This window comes from Notolabrus celidotus, chromosome 21 (genome assembly GCF_009762535.1).
Source record: "Notolabrus celidotus isolate fNotCel1 chromosome 21, fNotCel1.pri, whole genome shotgun sequence".
NCBI lineage: Eukaryota > Metazoa > Chordata > Actinopteri > Labriformes > Labridae > Notolabrus > Notolabrus celidotus.
The window spans coordinates 23,597,711-23,615,812 of NC_048292.1; the positions used below are offsets into that span (position 1 = coordinate 23,597,711).

The 18,102-nt window shown below is 41.3% G+C and overlaps 1 protein-coding gene across 1 annotated transcript in view; it reads left to right on the top strand.

Moving 5' to 3' along the window:
• The window catches only part of nav3 (neuron navigator 3), a 292,564-nt gene that overhangs the window by 180,604 nt on the left and 93,858 nt on the right, over nt 1-18,102 (top strand). The window contains exon 10 of the mRNA XM_034673746.1: nt 687-795. Coding sequence (XP_034529637.1) covers nt 687-795 — 109 coding nt within the window. The remainder of the gene's footprint in view (nt 1-686; nt 796-18,102) is intronic.

Here is an 18,102-nt window from a genome sequence, read left to right on the forward strand (position 1 = left end):
TTAATTGGAGCAGACAGGCAGAGTCTTTGGTGAGCGCCCACAGCTCGCAGTTATGAAACGCTGCCCATCCTGTGCTTATTAGCGCCACTCTTTCACAAAAAGCCTGAATGAAACAACTGCCTCATGTGTAAACAGACAGTGAGCAGAACATGAAGCATATGATGTGCTTTCAGAGATGCATCCTGCTGTATGAAGACGCTGGACTGAAGTGGCAGCGATTTCCAACGTGCCTGGCAGAGTTTGCTTTCAGAGGCACGACTGCGTCCCGGACTAACTGACGGAGTGCGTGGTGTCACGGCACGACATTTCTGCACGGGCATGAAGGGAAAATGTCAGTACTGAGTAAAATGAATGTATCCACTTCTCAGGCTAAGAGAAGTGCATGTGGTGCAGCCTGACAGGCTGAGTCATTGTACAGCTTCCCAATTGTCAACATGAGGTTTTGGGACGCTGCACCCGCACTGCCTGTCATCTTCATCAACCATCAGTCTGATTCTCCACTGAGACATTTAGTGACATCCTGCAATACTATATGTCAGATATGTCCTCATCACTTTTTATATTGTGTGGTGGAGCATGTAGAGTTTATGGGGGTATGGGTGACTGCTCTGTGTGTGTGTGTGTGAGAATGTGTGTATGTGAGGGTCCTAACCCATCAATGATTCATTTGAAATGTGTGTCTACAGGAGAGGATCCAGAAGCGAGACGCATGAGGACAGTGAAGAACATCGCTGACCTGCGGCAGAATCTGGAAGAGACCATGTCCAGTCTGCGGGGGACACAGATCAGCCACAGGTAGGCACACAGATGGTTCATCCCATCTCTTTGTGGTATCTGTTCATGACTCTGAACTGGAGTGGAGGGGTGCTGATTTAGCTCAGCCGTTGAATTGGGCAGCTCATAAATAGAGGCTACAGAAGGTTTGAAGACAACCCTCGGCCCTTTGCTGTAAGTCCTTCCCCACTTTCTCTTCCCTGTTTCCCACTTTATCCACTGCCTTCAATAAAGGCACGAAAAAGGTTGAAAAATCATGTTTTAAAGAAGCTATGGGAAATACATTCTGTGGTGTTTGCAGTGGACCAGTGTTTATTTCGTTAACAAGAATTATGACGATACATTTTCGTCAATGACTCATTTTTTCATGATGAAAACGAGACTATGACGAGCCGAAGTGCTTCACTGATAATAAAAACTCTGACGAATGTATGTTTTGATTTTGTTAACGAGACGATGACTAGACGAAAACATTGGTGGCCGACCGCTGGACATTCAAAATCCCCCCGCTGAGCGTCTAATCTTTAGAGATAAAAGTGATGCATTCCTGTGACAGGCGGAGTTATTATTTGAACCCAGTCTGTTTTTGTTAGAAGTGCTGAGGTTACCAAACCAAGAGGTCATCGCAAAAGTAAAAAATAGACTCAATAAAAGATGAATATGATGGCAGTGAAACATGTTGACACACCACGTTTAGCCAACAGCTGATTAGGTTACCTTGCTGTGAACGATACAGATTTTTTAACTGTGATCCATCCATTCTGACATCTATGGACTGTGCTCTGCCACTTCTTGTTTCATATTGCACAATCTAAATAGACACATCACAAACCTGTCTTGGAGGAGGAAAGTCAAGCCTAATTACCAATCATGGTTGACCACTCTTTTACTGAAGCTCATCACTGCTGAGCTTTTTTTCATTCAGATTTAGCGCTGTGCTGATCTTGTCATGTTCATCAGTGCAAACTAAAACCTTTTCTTGCCTTCTTTTAATGAGCCAGTAGTCACATTTTGCAAAATCTCACCAGCAAAAATGGAAACATTGGCTCTCTACGTCAGAGGCTTCATCGGAGAGCACCAGCTGATGGAGGATAAGAATAAACACACAGAAATAGCCCATCGTCTCGATGATGATCCTGCTCACGTTTTCTGAGGCAGTCCTGGATTCAGTCCATCAACCCTCCAGTCATGAGCTCTCTAAATAATCATGATTATAGCATGCAAACATGCAAAAGTGAGCAGCCACAGTACTTCACTACCAAAGCTGAGCCTTACATCAGATCCGTGTTCGGTCCGTCTCTGATCCGCTGCAGTCCGTACAGGACTGCCAGACAGCTGGAGTCATGTGACCAAGGTTTCCCCTTTAATTACTGCATTAATAAATATCCTCCTCCTCTCCTCATCCATGTTGTCTTTCTGGTCCTCTGAAAACCTCTGACCTGTTGACTCCAGGCCTGGCTCCGCTCATCATGATGGTCTGTTGTTGTAGTTAAGTGAAATATGATCTGGTGATAACACAGTGTGTTTTATTTTGAAAAATTTACCGGATGTTACTGGATCGTGCTCGGGCATCCGGCAAAAATAGAAGTCTTGCGTCTCTGATCCGGAGGGCTCCGACCTGCTGTATCAGAGCCAGAATGCAACGGTGCAGATCCAGTGGAAGTTAACACATCGACTAGAATAGAAACCTATCAGATCAGGTGCCATGATGGATCGGAGACGGTCCGGACACGGATCTGGTGGAATTTGGCCGTTATGTCACTACCTCTTTATATCAGTCTTTTGTAATCTGCTTCTTCTATAGCATTAAATGCAGTCAGGAGTTAACAATAAGCTCCACAATTCAGAATGTTTTTTAAAAACTCTTAAAGAATATAAAAGTTTCAGAGTTGAAGTTGAATTATTATTCAGCACTGTCCTGATTTATGTCTCAGTTATCTCAGACAATCGTGTTTCATGTAACGACTCAAACAGGATCATTAATAACTCACAGCCAAAAGGAAAAAAATGCCATCTGCTTCTGAGGTGGTTCACTCAATTATTTAAACTTTTACTGGCACTAAATGAGTGTTCCTGATCGCTGTCGCTGGTCACCTTCAAAGACTCCCTCCACCACCAGCACCACCGCCACCACCATCACCGCCACCGCCACCTGGCTCTCAGCAGCCATCATGCAGCTTCAACCACAAACTGTTTTAGGAACAAAAACAAATGCAGAAGTCTCATTAAGCTGCCACGGTTATTTTAGGACACCTCTGCCTGTTTTATGGGGCTTCTGAAACACTCACATCCATATTCAGCTCTTAATCTAATAATATGAGGAAACTAGATTTCTTATTTAGATGTGCTGATGTAAAAGAAATGTGAACTTTAAATCACAGCCCGCCAGAGTTACTCATAAATCAAACTATTCCTGCTTTATAATTAGTTTTATTTAGCTAATCTTACAGCTGCAACGTTTCTCTTCTTTGTTTCGGGCAACACAGCAAGTCGTAAACACAACATTGGCATGATTCTGCCTCACTATGGTGATCTGGGCAACACATTTGCAATCTTATTAAAACACAGCCGACACAGAGAGACGTTGACATGCATTAAAAGTCTCATTTGTAACAAGATTTGTTTTATTTTCAGCTCTCAGTTTTGCTTTCCAACACCTCCATGGGGAAATATGCAGCTCTTTAGCTGCTAAATGCTCCACCATGTTCATCAGTAATCACTAGCTGTTTCTGGCTGCTGTTCAGCTGGGCAGGTAGCTGCCTTTTCAGGGCTTTTTGGCTGAAAACAGCCACCCTCTGCAGCGCTGAGAGTGTCAGGAAGCTACTTTAGAAGTATAGATTTGCAAGCTGCCTGTTTAGCAAAAAAGAGGCGAAATTAAACAAACAAGACCAGGGAGTGATCCAGTTTGATTAACAGTGCGTCTTGGAAAACAAAGACTTAAAAGTGTACTGAAGATTAAAGATTACAGAGGTGTAAATGTCACATACCAACAAAGATATAAATTTTGACAGGAGTCCTCCTCTTGTTCCTTTGCTTCAGTAAAGGCGTTTTTCAACCGGAGGAACTTTCCCCCGGAACTAGGGACTTAACGCGGGAACTATGTGCTTTTCGACTGGTGGACCCAGGGTCTAAATTTAGTTCAGGGGTAGATAATCTCCCCCCTAAAAAGCCTCTGCTAGGGGGGTAGTACTTTCAAAGGTCCCGGGACTTGTGTTTTTATTCCGTGTAATGAAAAACCTTACCATATTCTTCCAACAGAATTCCCACCATACTGGTGAGCATGTTGAGTTCCATTGTGTCTGACATATTCTTGTCCAGCCTTCCTCTGTCATATTAAAATTCCCTTCCTTTTCCCATTTCTCCTTCATGTACCGTGTATTTTCTGATTTGGACTGGAGTATGCCGTTATAAAGTCTTGATACGACTTTACTACACGATTCAGATTTGGTCGCTGATAAAATAACCTTCAGAATTCCTGTCTCCTCTTTTCCTAAGGCTGCACTCAAGTGTTGTGAAAAATACAAATGAGTATTTTAAGTGCTTTAGTTTCGAAGTAGCTTCACTACCAGAACGATCCTGCAGAATGTAGTTAAACTGTATGATTGCATAAAGTTCAATAATCCCAAGTACTGAACACTGATTCTGTTAGGAGAGAAGGAAATCCATTAAAAGGTGATAAACTTCCACAGGGAGATAGTTCTCTGCGGGTTTGTCACTTCAGGTGTCTCTTTTCTGTTTGATTCATGAAAAACACTTTACTACACATATTGTAAAGTGAATCTGGGTGGTTCGCCTGTGACTCTACAACAGGAATAGAATAATGTAAATGCACAAAGTGTTAGAGCCTCAGTGGGAAAAGAAAAATGGGAGAATTTAGTATTTTCTTGCAAAAATATAACAAAGCATCAAATGCAGCCCACTGTACATAGTTCTTCTTCTCCTTCTCACACTTGCCTAATGTGTAGCCAACGTGGAGCTGAGGCATGTTGAACCCCCTCAAAATGTGTCACAGTCATGACAAAGACACATGCACTGAAGAAGTCCCACACATGTCCTGACTACACTACTGAATTGGAATCCTTTGTGAACACAGTTTCATGTCTCCGCACCAATTATGCAAGTCACTCTCCCCGTGCGTTCGTTGTCCTTGGAAATCAAAGCAGCTTTTGATTCTGATATCTCTGACTCACGCTCTGCAGTTTATCACACTGATCCAACAGGGAGATATGTCTCCAAATATTAATGATGTTCCCTCCATTACCACGCTGCCTTCTTCTCCATGTTTCCTGGATTTAATTAAAAACAGGCATCACCTTCCTCACCAGCTGGCACACATGTAATGATATTCTGCAGTTGATGGACAACCGGCACCTTTAAAAGACCGTTCCATCTGTGAGCCATGGGCAACACGGCCAATCGTACAGTGCAGAAACTGCGGCTCGGGCCAAGACAAAATGATAACCATTGGTTTACTTCAGCTCCCCAGGCAGTGGCTCCTCTGCTCCCTGCCTCTCCCTCAGTCTATTATTTTGTGTGTTTTGCCCCATTTGCTGTGGAAGATGGTGGCCAGGCTGCCGACAGCCATGACAGATGGCAGTCCGTGTGTGTGTGTGTGTGTGTGTGTGTGTGTGTGTGTGTATGCTTGTTTGTTTTCTGCTTCTTTTTTTTTTTCTCTGAGGACTCTCAGCGAGGCATGATCGATACGGCACCATTGTCTTACCACCACATTTAATCCAGTGGAGCTCACGGGGGCTCAGGGCGTGAGGTGGTCTTATTCACATGCATCAGACGAACAAGGACTTGCGGCATGAAATACGTGCAAAATGCATCATCATGCCACATTAGTGTCATGTTGGGTGTGTCTGCGTCTCTGTGTGTGTGTTTGTGTGTGACTTGGAGCAGTGAAGCAGTGAGCATTGGTATAAAATGGCAGCAGCCCCCAATGGCATGGCATATTGGCTGCTGCAGAGTTTTTCACCGTTAGATTAAATGGAAACAAGAGAGTCAGACATGTTTATAATCTGAGTGTAAGGACAGACTCTTAGCATGCATACCAAATCTGTCCATGACAAAAGCCCAGTACAGACGGCCCTAATCTCTCGTGGATAAGAAGTGGCTCTAATCACCATGAAGCTTTATAACACCTTCAAGTAATTAATCATGTAACACCAGAGCAGACATGACGGTCATATTCATCACTCTGTCGTCCTCTGTGCTCGGTCCTTTTGGACTCTCCTCCTATACCCGTTTAAATCTGTTCACACTAAAGACTGTATAGACAGATGGATGACATGACACCTCCCAAATACTGAACTATTTGGAGCTCCTCTCACTGACTGGCTGCAGTAGAGGTCATAAACACTGCCTCCTCCATGTTAACAGATGGGACATGGTTCAATCTTTAAAATTACATATTAAATACATTTTTCTCAAACATGATTACAGTCATTATAGTTAGCTCTCATCATGCTGATTCATGATCTAGTAATAAGATTTAAAGCCATGATTGATCACTCTGCAGCCAAATGGGGACCCTGTGGTGCTTTGTTCAACAGGTGAGCAGAGGAGAGGAGAAAAAATAGAGTCACTGAACTTTCCAGAACAAGTATCCAACTCAACCTGACACGAGAAGCTACAATAATGTAGACTGCGCTGGAATGATAAACAGATGTTTTAGTTAGTGGAAGGGGCGGGAAGTCAATACCCCACAGAGTCAGACGAAGACAGACAACCTGCAGACAGTATGAATGATCTTATTAAGAAAAGAGTGCTACAAATGCTCAAATCAAGCAAATTGGAAAAATGCATGCAAAAGTCCAAAACCAACTGCAGAGGGGTGAACTTTTTTCTAACACAACGGTTCAGAAGATATTAAGATTACGAGTTTTTGCCCAAATAAGGACATCACTGACTTGACTGACAGGTGGGAACACATAGCTGTTGGCTAGGAGGCTCAAACCCCGCCTCTTTACCTCACATTTAGTTTGGTTGAGTTCAGCATTACCAATATGGCTCCTACTGACGATTGGCTTCAAAACAGCTCTCAGGAACAGATGGGTGATGTCACGGATACTACGTCCATTATTTATACAGTCTATGGATTGACGCAGGAGCCATCAAAATGTAGAAAATGTAGGCAGCCATTCCATAAAACCAAACCCATCTTTACAGTCTCTGTTACTTTGAATTTGGTTGATCATTTATGCAACAAAAGACTTAACTCACATGGAAAACGTTCATTGAGGAGTTAAATCAACCCTATGGAGGCCTATGGAGGAACACAGGTTAAAGTCACTCCCTCATTGTCTCCACTCTTTAGACCTTAAGCCTACACACAGTGCATAGCCTCGCACAGATTTACCATATTGCAAAAGGTTTTATTGAAAATCTTTTCTTTTTTTAAAGAATTTATTTAAACTCATTCAGAAACTTCTGTGAAATGTGGGACATCTGTTTATTGGCTCCTGTTTCCAGTGTGAACAACATGTTTGTTGCCATTGTATCCAATTTGTCAGCTTCTGACAAGTAAGATATTCATGACAGATGTTTCTGCCGTCTGTGTTATGATTGGACTCTTTCACAAAGCCAGCTCAATGCAAGTACAACCAGAACAGCAACATCGTACATTGAAATATTGTGACTTATTACACTGCAGTTTTGCTTTTTTATTTTTTCTATATTTTGGTTGTAACTTTTTAATTGAATTAACAAGACAAAACAAATACAATCAAACAGGGGCTCAGACATGTGAGTGCAATAAAATTGATAATAATAAAATGAAATGAATAAAATAAACAGATAAATAAATCAAGAGGAAACATGTGAAAACAATTTAGTTGAAAAATAATTTAAAATGACAAAATAATTGATGAGAGAAAAAAAATACATATACGCACACATACGCACACATACATATGCAGTTTGTCTTTTTGAATTAGTGGTCTGTTGGCTTGGTTTAATATTGTTGTGAATCTGTCTTCAGTCCCGTTTTTTAATTTAACAGCCACTTTTTATAAAATCTACCATCGTAGAGATTAGGGATGACCACAATTAATCGATTATCGATTAATTGATTGTTAAGAAATTACTCGAAACACACATTTTTGTATCAATTTTCCGTCACGTGGAACAAACATCACGTGGTCTCATATTACACTCAGCTATCAGGGAGGTGTTTTAAGTTTAAAGCATGTTCGGATGTGAATCAGCTGTTAAAGGTGTTGAGCACAGCGGAGACGCTCAGCTGGGGGCTGCGGCTGTGCGTCAGGTCTGCACGTGCGCTTTTTAAAAGAGGATCAATACAAAACTGCTGCCAACAACAACACAGACACGAAGGTTCACAACTTTAAACAGGACATTTCCCACCTTTGGATACGAAGGCAACAGACTGGGGGGAAATTCAGGTACGCTATGTTTGCAGAGCAGCAACATCAGAGCCGTCTGAGCTTTTCTGCCGCCTGACTGATTCTGACCCGGTTGCGCTCCCGGCTGACACCTGATCAAATACACATGTTTATTTTTCTCAATAGAACGAGTAGACAGAAAACTGGACACTGCGAGTCTGAAGTAATTTTCTGTTAGTAGTCTCAGCCTTCACTTTATAAGATTATGTCCGCGTAGAATATTTTAATGAGCCTGTTCGTTGATATTCTGCGTGTCAAACATGTACCCGTATTCAATACACTCAGTTATTTGCATTTTGTTGCTGTAGAAAAAACAATTTAGGGGAAAAACAACGTATTTGGCCTTGTTTTTGACGTAAGAATAATAATGTTTTTTTTTTATCAATTAATCGATAATTGATCGTTAACATTTCTAAATTTCGATCATGGAAAATACTTACAATGTACATCCCTAGTAGAGATGATTTTTAATTAACTTAACTTTAACTTGAAATTGTGTTAAAACCAAGCCGCAACCTCTGGCCTCAAAATATGAAGCCTATGCGGAAGTGTTATAAATTGCAATTCATTGAGAATCCGCTTGAGGCTGGCTGCAGAAACACCAGAAACCACATACACATCCATTCAAAAAAGACAATCTTTACAGCAAAAGTGGCTTGGGTCTACATAGCTAATGTCTATATCGGCACACACTGTACGGGGGGGGTGAATTTTTTTCCAATGCAACGGTTCAGAAGATATTAAGATTACAAGTTTTGCCCAAATAAGGACATGACTGACTTGATTGACAGGTGAGAACACATAGCTGTTGGCTAGGAGGCTCAAACTCCGCCTCTTTACCTCACACTAAGTTTGGTTGAGTTCAGCATTTCCAATATGGCTCCCGCCGACTCAGGAAGAGATGGGTGACGTTACAGATACTACGTCCATTATTTACACAGTCTATGGTTAAAACCATGGAGGAGTTCATGTTACCTGGAGTCACTCTTTAACCTGAAAACCTTCAGCTACAGTCTGACTTTCTTATTTCCTTGCTGCTTTGATGTTGCATCCATCACGACAGCTTAATACACATCCTCATCACTCCTCAGAGATCCAGATGTCTGAGGGCCTCCTCAGACAATCTGTATTGATTCACAAAATACATTTAACATCTGTCCACTTCTTCATTCTCTTTCCAGACAAAAAAAATGGTATTGATTGACATTTGCAGGAAAAAGCAACAGCTCCATGTATGAAGAAATTCTGTGATCTTCAAGGACAGACCTGGCACAGCAGACACAAAGGAGGAAATCTTTGCTCTTGTCTCCCTGTCTGCTGGGGCCTGAGGGATCCCTGTCTGGTCCTGCGGGGGTTCAGCTAACCGCCAGATGACATTTTGAACATAATAGCTTCAGCAGGCCGGGTTTGTTGATTTTGTGTTTACATTTGGAAAACAGACAGAGCGGGGCGAGCTAAATTATTCATTGCCTTGAAACTGTGGAGATAGCCGTTGGTCCTCTTTGAAGCAAGCATGCTATTTTCTTTTAATGTACATTTAGCTGACACTTCAATTTGTAATAAATGCAAGCCCACAGTAACAGAAAAATCCTAAACTCACACAATAAGAAACCCTTGACAGAAACGCTGCGTTAAAGCCAGAGACACTTTTCAATCCCTGACAATGTTCCAGTGAGAGACTGAGTGCAGAAGTGACATGATTCAGCTGGAGGAAGGTAATACCAGGCACTTCTTGACAGGATGAGTTTTCAGTCTATATGATGGAAGATGGAAAGTGACTTGGCTAGTCTGACTTCAGTGTGTGTGCGGGGATGTGTGTGAAGGATGGTTGTGATGGCAGCGGGGCGGGGACCCTTTCACCGGGTCCAGATTGAAGTTCTGCGCTATGAAGGCGGTGAGCAATTGCTCTAAATTACTCTCATAGTGGCAGGGTTCAACATCTGTCAAGACCAATGCAAACCACAACACACACACGGACACACACGGACACACACACACACACACACACACACACACCCACACACACACACACACACACGGACACACACACACACACACACACACACACACACACGCACACACGCACACACACCGAACACACAAGGACACACACACACACACACGCACACACACACACACACGGACACACACGGACACACACACACACACACACGGACACACACGGACACACACGGACACACACACAGGGACACACACACGGACACACGCACACACACACACACGGACACACACGGACACACACGGACACACACGCACACACACACACACACGGACACACACGGACACACACACACACACACGGACACACACGGACACACACGGACACACACACACGGACACACACACACACACACACACACGCACACACACACACACGGACACACACACACACGCACACACACACACACGGACACACACGGACACACACACACACACACACACACACACACACACACACACACACACACACATACACGCACGCACTACGTGGGTAAACATGCACACAAACAAGGCAGTGGCACTTCTGCTGTGGCACATGCCTGTAGTCTTTGCCCTGAAAGTGGAGAGCTATATCTCTGCAGCCCACTAAGGATTGGTTGCTGAGTTACAAAGGGTTTAAATTGGATTTCAAGGCTCGATGATGAAGCTGGAATAAATTAATGCTGTGAAAAAAACAACCATGGCACAAAAACTGCCTTTAAATGACAAAAGAAAACTTTGAGTCTGTTTAGTAATTCTTTCTTTATTTGTGTTAATATGAAAATTCATCCAATTCAATATCAGTGCTGTTTTAATTATAATCTGTCTCTTTGTTGCACAATTTTCTCCAAACAGCCATAACATTATGATGGCTGAAAGCTGAAGTGAATAGAGCCAGGTTACCGGCCTATCACAGGGCTAACATACAGAAACAATCATTCAAGCACACACTTGCACCTACAGAGCACTCAGAGTGAACCCATGCATGCCCAGGGAGAGCAGGATGCTGAACTCTCGCCCTGTTGTGCCTAGGGATGGGTACCGAATTCGGTACTTTTATAGGTACCGACCGAATTCAGTCTGTACTACCGAGTACCGACTCATGTAAAATCAAACGGTACCATGTTGATTGGTACCGTTTGATAATTGAACGCATCCTTGTGACTGCGAGGGAGTGGAAGAGTAGGCGAGTTTCCATACTTTCGCCCTGTATTAAAGTCAGAGACTGACCGGGGGGACGTCTCTGCTCTCTGCTCTCTGCATCTGCGTGGGAGCGCGCCAAACGGAGCCTGCAGCTGACGGGCGCGCCCACTCACCCCGAGGCAGAACTGTATGAGGATTAAGTTTATTTTATACAGTCTATGGTTGAGACTGACCCTCTCGCTCCGACTACCTGCCCCGTTCCTGTGTGCGTGAATGCCCAACAAGTAAGTTGTGTGTCCTGTTATTATAAAGAGATGGAGAACAGACTTTTTCGCATCCGCAGGCGTTCACGTGTGTTCATTGATAAACTTCCAAAAGAGCAATTAGACGCCACGAGCACGTGTCAGCTTATATATCTAATCACCTATATAATCCTGTTTCCTTTTATTTCATGTTAAATTAAATAAATATGTTAAATTAAACAAATTTGAGATTTTTTTTTTTTTTTATTAATATTTATTACCACATAAAAACTCAAAAGTACCTAAAATTGGTACCGTTGAGTACCGGTACCAATTCCCAGGTACCAGGTATCGGTACCGTATCGGTTCAAATGTGAAAGGTACCCATCCCTAGTTGTGCCCCCTCTTCCCATAGTAATATCAAATCCTCTGTATGTCTGGTGCATACTGCAGTTTTTGACAACAAAGAAGACATTGAACTTTTGAACTTTACACATCTGTGTTGATTCTATGCTGTAGCCATGCTATCATAAGGTCTACATCCTTCTGGACCGGAGTGTCCACATCGCTCTGCAACCATAGACTGTATAAGTAATGGACGTAGTATCCCTGACGTCACCCATGTTTTTAAGCCTATCGGCGGTGGCAGCCGTTTTGGAAATGTTGAACTCTGCACACCTGTCAGTCAAGCGAGTGTGACGTACAGAGGCTGACTTTGAGCCTCACCGCCAACAGCTGCAGTGTTCCCGCCTGTCAATAGTGGGTGGTTACATTTCCAGTCGGGCACTTTATAACATTTCATCCTTTGGATGGGCAGCTCAGGGGACACTTTTTACTTATCCACTAAAGGGGCATCCAGAGGGTGTACTTTTACGATTTATTTTATGGGCACCAGAGAGGGCATTTCTCTGGCTGTCTCTTGGCACTGGGCTGCACAGTGGTTCAGTGGTTGGCTGTTGCCCCACAGCAAGATGGTTGCTTGTTCGAATCCCTGGCTGAGCAAAAGCCTTTCTGTGTGGAGTTTGCATGTTCTCCCTGGGCATGCATTGGTTCACTCTGAGTGCTCTGTAGGTGCAAGTGTGTTTTTGAATGGTTGTTTCTATATGTTAGCCCTGTGATAGGCCGATAACCTGTACCTGTACCTCTTGCCCAATGACAGCTGCAGTTGGCTACAGCCCCTCAGTGACCCCGAATGAGATACGCAGTGATGGCTGGTTGACATTTTTGGACATGAGCATTCAAGGGGGGTGATCACTCCCTCCTGAGTACAACAAGGAGCTACTACCACTTCCTGAAGACATTCTATTTGACCTCCATCATACATGAAAGCCCATTGTGTGCTGCTGTATGTGACATTTGAGCCTTTGAAGCGGTGCTGCAGATTTACAATTTAACCCAGAACAGTAAATGAATGTCAAACAGAAACATATGAATAACCTAGAGCTGGTCGATATTAAAAAAAATGTGTTATCACGCTAACTTTTTTCATATCAGTCGATATTGATAATTATCACAATAAAAATCATTATTTCATTTAAATTCAAAGGCAGATCTTTGCTCCTGAGTGAAAGTTGAGGAAACTAGACAGCTTGTTAGCTGGTATCTGGATTTTGTTCTCTGATAAACTTCATGAATCCATCGTTTTTGACGAAGAAGCAGGTCTTAAGTGTACCATGAGATTTTTGTGAAGTTTTAGTTTGTAGAGTCGTATTTTTCCCAGATTAAAATAATTTGCATAATCAGATTTATTTACCCACATCCTGAAAGATTATTTGATTAAGTGTATTTAGTTAATAGTTAACTCAGAGTCAGCACAGTGTCAGACTAACGACTCTGCATAGAGCTGGTAGGTTTTGAGTTTTCTTCAGTGTTGCTGTTGCTCGTTTTAGCTGTGTTTACATTTCTCTCTAGACTTCTTTAAGCCCCGCCTACCTCTCACTCTGTGACATGATTGGCTGTCCAATGTTGTCTTCATCTTTTGTCTAATGTTTGGTGGCAACTAGTGTTTAGGACACATTAGCGCCCCATCTCTTTTCAGTGGTTGGGAGGTGTAATTACCAAGCAGCAACCTCCAGTCTAAAAATATGAGTCCAATGTGGAAGTGTTAAATACTGTAGTTCATTGAGGATCCGCTTGACGCTGGCTCTGGAAGTACTGGAAACCACATACACACCAATTTAAAGAAGCCGATCTTTACAGCAGAAATAACCATGTTTACAGCCTGGGACAAAAGACGAGTGTGGACTGGATAGCTCATTTCTTGGTCGTCTCACACTGTACGAGGGTGAATTTTTTCATAACGTGGCAATTTCAAAGATATTGAGATTACGCGTCTTCCAATGAGAGGCACAGCTGACTTGATTGACAGGCGTGAACACTGCAGCTGTTGGTAAGGAGGCTCAAAGCCCGCCTCTTTACGTCCCAATCGCTCGACACCAGCAATATGGCTCCCGTCAGCGATCGGCCTCAAAAACAGCGCTTCAGAAACGTCACGGATACTATGTCCATATTTTATACAGTCTATGGTAACATTACAGGTTTAAATATATGAATTTTTATCGAACATTTGTTATATTCATGTTGAGAAAACTTGTTTCCCAATAATTATTGTTATCGCCCAGACCTAGTTTAGCCGTCACTTAACTCTTGGACATCATTGCCGACAGCAGGACAAAGTCCCTGTGTATTTCTTTATATCTAGCATTACTCAGCAATAACAGCTCCCCTGCTGTCAACATGGATCCTTCCCCCGCTGAGCTCTTGGCCAAAGACAACACAGCTTCTCTGTTTAGGATTTATTTTGGTTTTTGGGTCTTGTTCAGACCAGATTGTGTAATGAAGCCCCTGAAAGCAGCATGTGGGAAATGTTCAATTTATTTCAAGGAACTATTTAAGAAGTGACAACATTTACTGTCCAGATTTATGGTAATCACATGTAATAACAGTTAATTTGACAACATGTTATTGTCCTTATATTGATTCAGAGTCCAGTTTCAGACTGTTATTTGTATTCTAAGGTGGCAGGTTGGGTGTGTAAAGTATCTCAGCACCTTTCTCGTACTTGCTGCCAGCAGTGTCCTTCATTCTGCATGCTCATTTATTTATCTCAACACCTACACACACACAGTCTCCCTCAGTTCATCTGTCTCTCTCTCCCTTTTCTCTCTCTCTGCTGCCTGGAGATAAAGATAAGCGGCTTTAGCAAGCTACATTGTGTACGAATAGTTAAATGATTTAGATTTCTATACCGTGGAAAACTGATTTCTGTATTTCCATATTCAGCTGTGATCGCTTGTCAGATAAGCAGTCGTTTAATTTTTTGTTTCATTTGGCTTCTGGGGACTCTGACATGGCACTTTGTGTGTGTGTGTGTGTGTGTGTGTGTGTGTGTGTGTGTGTGTGTGTGTGTGTGTGTGTGTGTGTGTGTGCGTGCATGCTTGCGTGTGCGTGTGCATGTGTGATTGGTTCTTGTGTGTTAATCTCAGGATGTGTTGATGGAGATGTGCAGTGAGCGCGCCTGGTTGCAGGAGTGCAGAGTGCTGCCCTCTCCCTCCCAGAACACACACACACACACAGACGCACAGGCGGCTCTCACACCTCTCTCTCTCTCTCTCTTGCTACGTGTGAGATGCTGCTTTGAGTTGTCATTGCTTTTGTCACCTAATGAAGGCGGGCATACAGACACAGCATCCAGATAGGTGTCTAATCCCACAGATCCAAACAGTGTCCTCTTCCTCACCTGCATAATTGGCTACTTTAATTCTCTTAAGAGGATGTTTTTCGGCTAATAAAGCGGCAGTTGTGCAGAGAAATATGATTTGATATAACGTCAGCATCTGTTGAGACAGCCACATGTAAGAATTTAATCCTGTTTACACTTGTGTAATATGTGTGAGCCTAGTTTCCATGGCAATATATAAGACAGCGCACCGTATTTGTTTGCACAGGGATGTTTGTGACTCGAATACACGTAAGCAACTTATCCTCACAGACACAAATCAGAGCAGCTGTCTGCTGTGATGTCAGGTCGCGTCTGTTTCCCTGGCTGTGACTGTAGTGCGCTCTTTCTCCCAGCAGAGAGAGCTCACGCTAGGTACCACTGCTGCCGTCCTCAGCATGGCTGTGTGTGTGGCGTATGGAGGGGATGAAGGAGAAAATAAGAAAACTGTAAAAGATTGTTGTAGGTGAAAAGAAGTGGAAATAAAGGGAAGCTTCTTGTGGAATTCAAATAATTTTAAATGGAAATAAATAAATAAAAAATACAAGTACATAATAATGTAAAAGGTCAAAAATAAAATAATTAATGTGTGGCGTATGGAGGGGATGAAGGAGAAAATAAGAAAACTGTAAAAGATTGTTGTAGGTGAAAAGAACTGGAAATAAAGAGAGGCTTCTTGTGGAATTGAAATAATTTCATAAATGGAAATGAATAAATAAAAAATACAAGTACATAATATAAAAAATCAAAAATAAAATAATTAATGTGTGGCGTATGGAGGGGACGAAGGAGAAAAAAGTAATCTTAAAGAATAAAAAATGTTGAAGGTGGAAATAAAAAGAAGCTTCTTGTGGAATTAAAATATTTTGATAAGTGGAAATAAATAAATAAATAAAAACATAATAATAAAAATAATTGAAAGTAAAAGAATAAATGAAACAAAATAGGAAGTATATGAAAAAAACATATACAAATATGTAAAAAAAAAGCAGTAAATAATTAAGAGAAATAAAGAATAATAGAATACTTGGTAGAAGAAATATGGATATTTATTTAATTAAATAAAACAGGAAGATTGTGAAAATAGAAATACAATATAAATAACCAAATAATTAAGAAAATATTGCTCTATATAAATATATATATATTTTTTTAATCATAAGTATTAATATAATTTTTATTTAATTTTATCTGGATTGTTTTCATGATAATTTTTCTTTTGCTGTTGCTTTCTTTGAGAGGCCAAGCCATCAATCAATATTTGTTAAATCTTCCCATCTGAGCTTCTGTTCCAAATCAAATGAGTGGAAAGTTGTGTGTGCTGCATAACATGAGTCGACATCTTCACATCCTTCTTTGTCGAGCCTGAATTGGCCGCTGCAGGGTTAATGAAGGACAGTCTGGGGTGAGTCAGTCCTCTGTGTCTCCCTCCAGCAGGTTTCACTCCTTGTCTTGGCTGCTTTATTTGTGAACATTTCACTTATTTTCACACTCACACTTTCACGCTCTCCTACACAAGATTCCTTCTTCACTGGATGCATTGTCATCCTTTTGTCTATTTACAATGGGTTATATAACATGTTAATAACATGCTGGAAATTCTAGGATAATAAGAATATATCTGTACAGCTGCAAAGTCAGAGTCCAAAACCACCCAATAGATCAGCGTTGTCCTATTGATCAGTGATGTAGTTATTACCTCTTCCTATAGAAGACACTGACATTCATTCATGTCTTACAGATTTGTCAAAGCTGCATCTTACATTCCAAACATTTAAACACCAATTATTGTTGTTTCAATTATTTTTTATTCACATTTAACATTATACACATGAACACCAAAACAAATAAACAAACAATACAACAATAAAACAATAAAACACAGGGGACAATTAAAGTAACAGTAGCCAAAAAAACAAGATCAACAAACAGAACAAATAAAACAAAACTTATACAGACATTAACTCACTCCTCACACCGACAAGCTCGACCTCTAAAATTTCACAATTTTTTTTCTTTAAATAAATGTAAGCTGTTAAAAAAAATTGAAATAATAAAATCTTGAATCACAAATCAAATGTTGCACTACTCTAACGCAGGGATTCCCAAACTTTTCAGCCCTCGACCCCCAAAGTAAAGGCGCCAAAGACTTGTGACCCCCACTGTCCCTCAAAGTGATTAAATGTAAAATTTCTAAAATTTCACAATTTTTCTTCATTAGATAAATGTTAGCTGTTAAAAAAAATTGAAATAATAAAATCTTGAATCACAAATCAAATGTTGCACTACTCTAACGCAGGGATTCCCAAACTTTTCAGCCCTCGACCCCCAAAGTAAAGGCGCCAAAGACTTGTGACCCCCACTGTCCCTCAAAGTGATTAAATGTAAATTTAACTACTATTTTTGTAGATATTTTTACAATAATGGGTGAAATATGCAATTTTAGATTACTTAAAAAAAAAATCAATATTCTGGATGACATCTCAGGACCCCCATGAGTGCCGACCCACACTTTGGAAACCCCTGCTGTAACGATTACATCCTAGTTATGCTTTTTAAAAATATATTTATTTATTGTTATTCATCACCACCTCAGTGTCCAATAAATAAGGGGTACAGTAAAAGGTAATTCCAGGTAGAAGTTTAAAAAACAGTAATAATAAAAAGATTTAAAAAAAAAAAACTTGTTTCAATTATTTTACTACATTCTGTTTGCAAAATATTCTTTAATTTTAAAAAGACACGACCAAAACAACTTTCTTCCTGACATGTTTTACATACACTACCAGTCAAAAGTTTGGAAACACCTTCTCATTCAAGG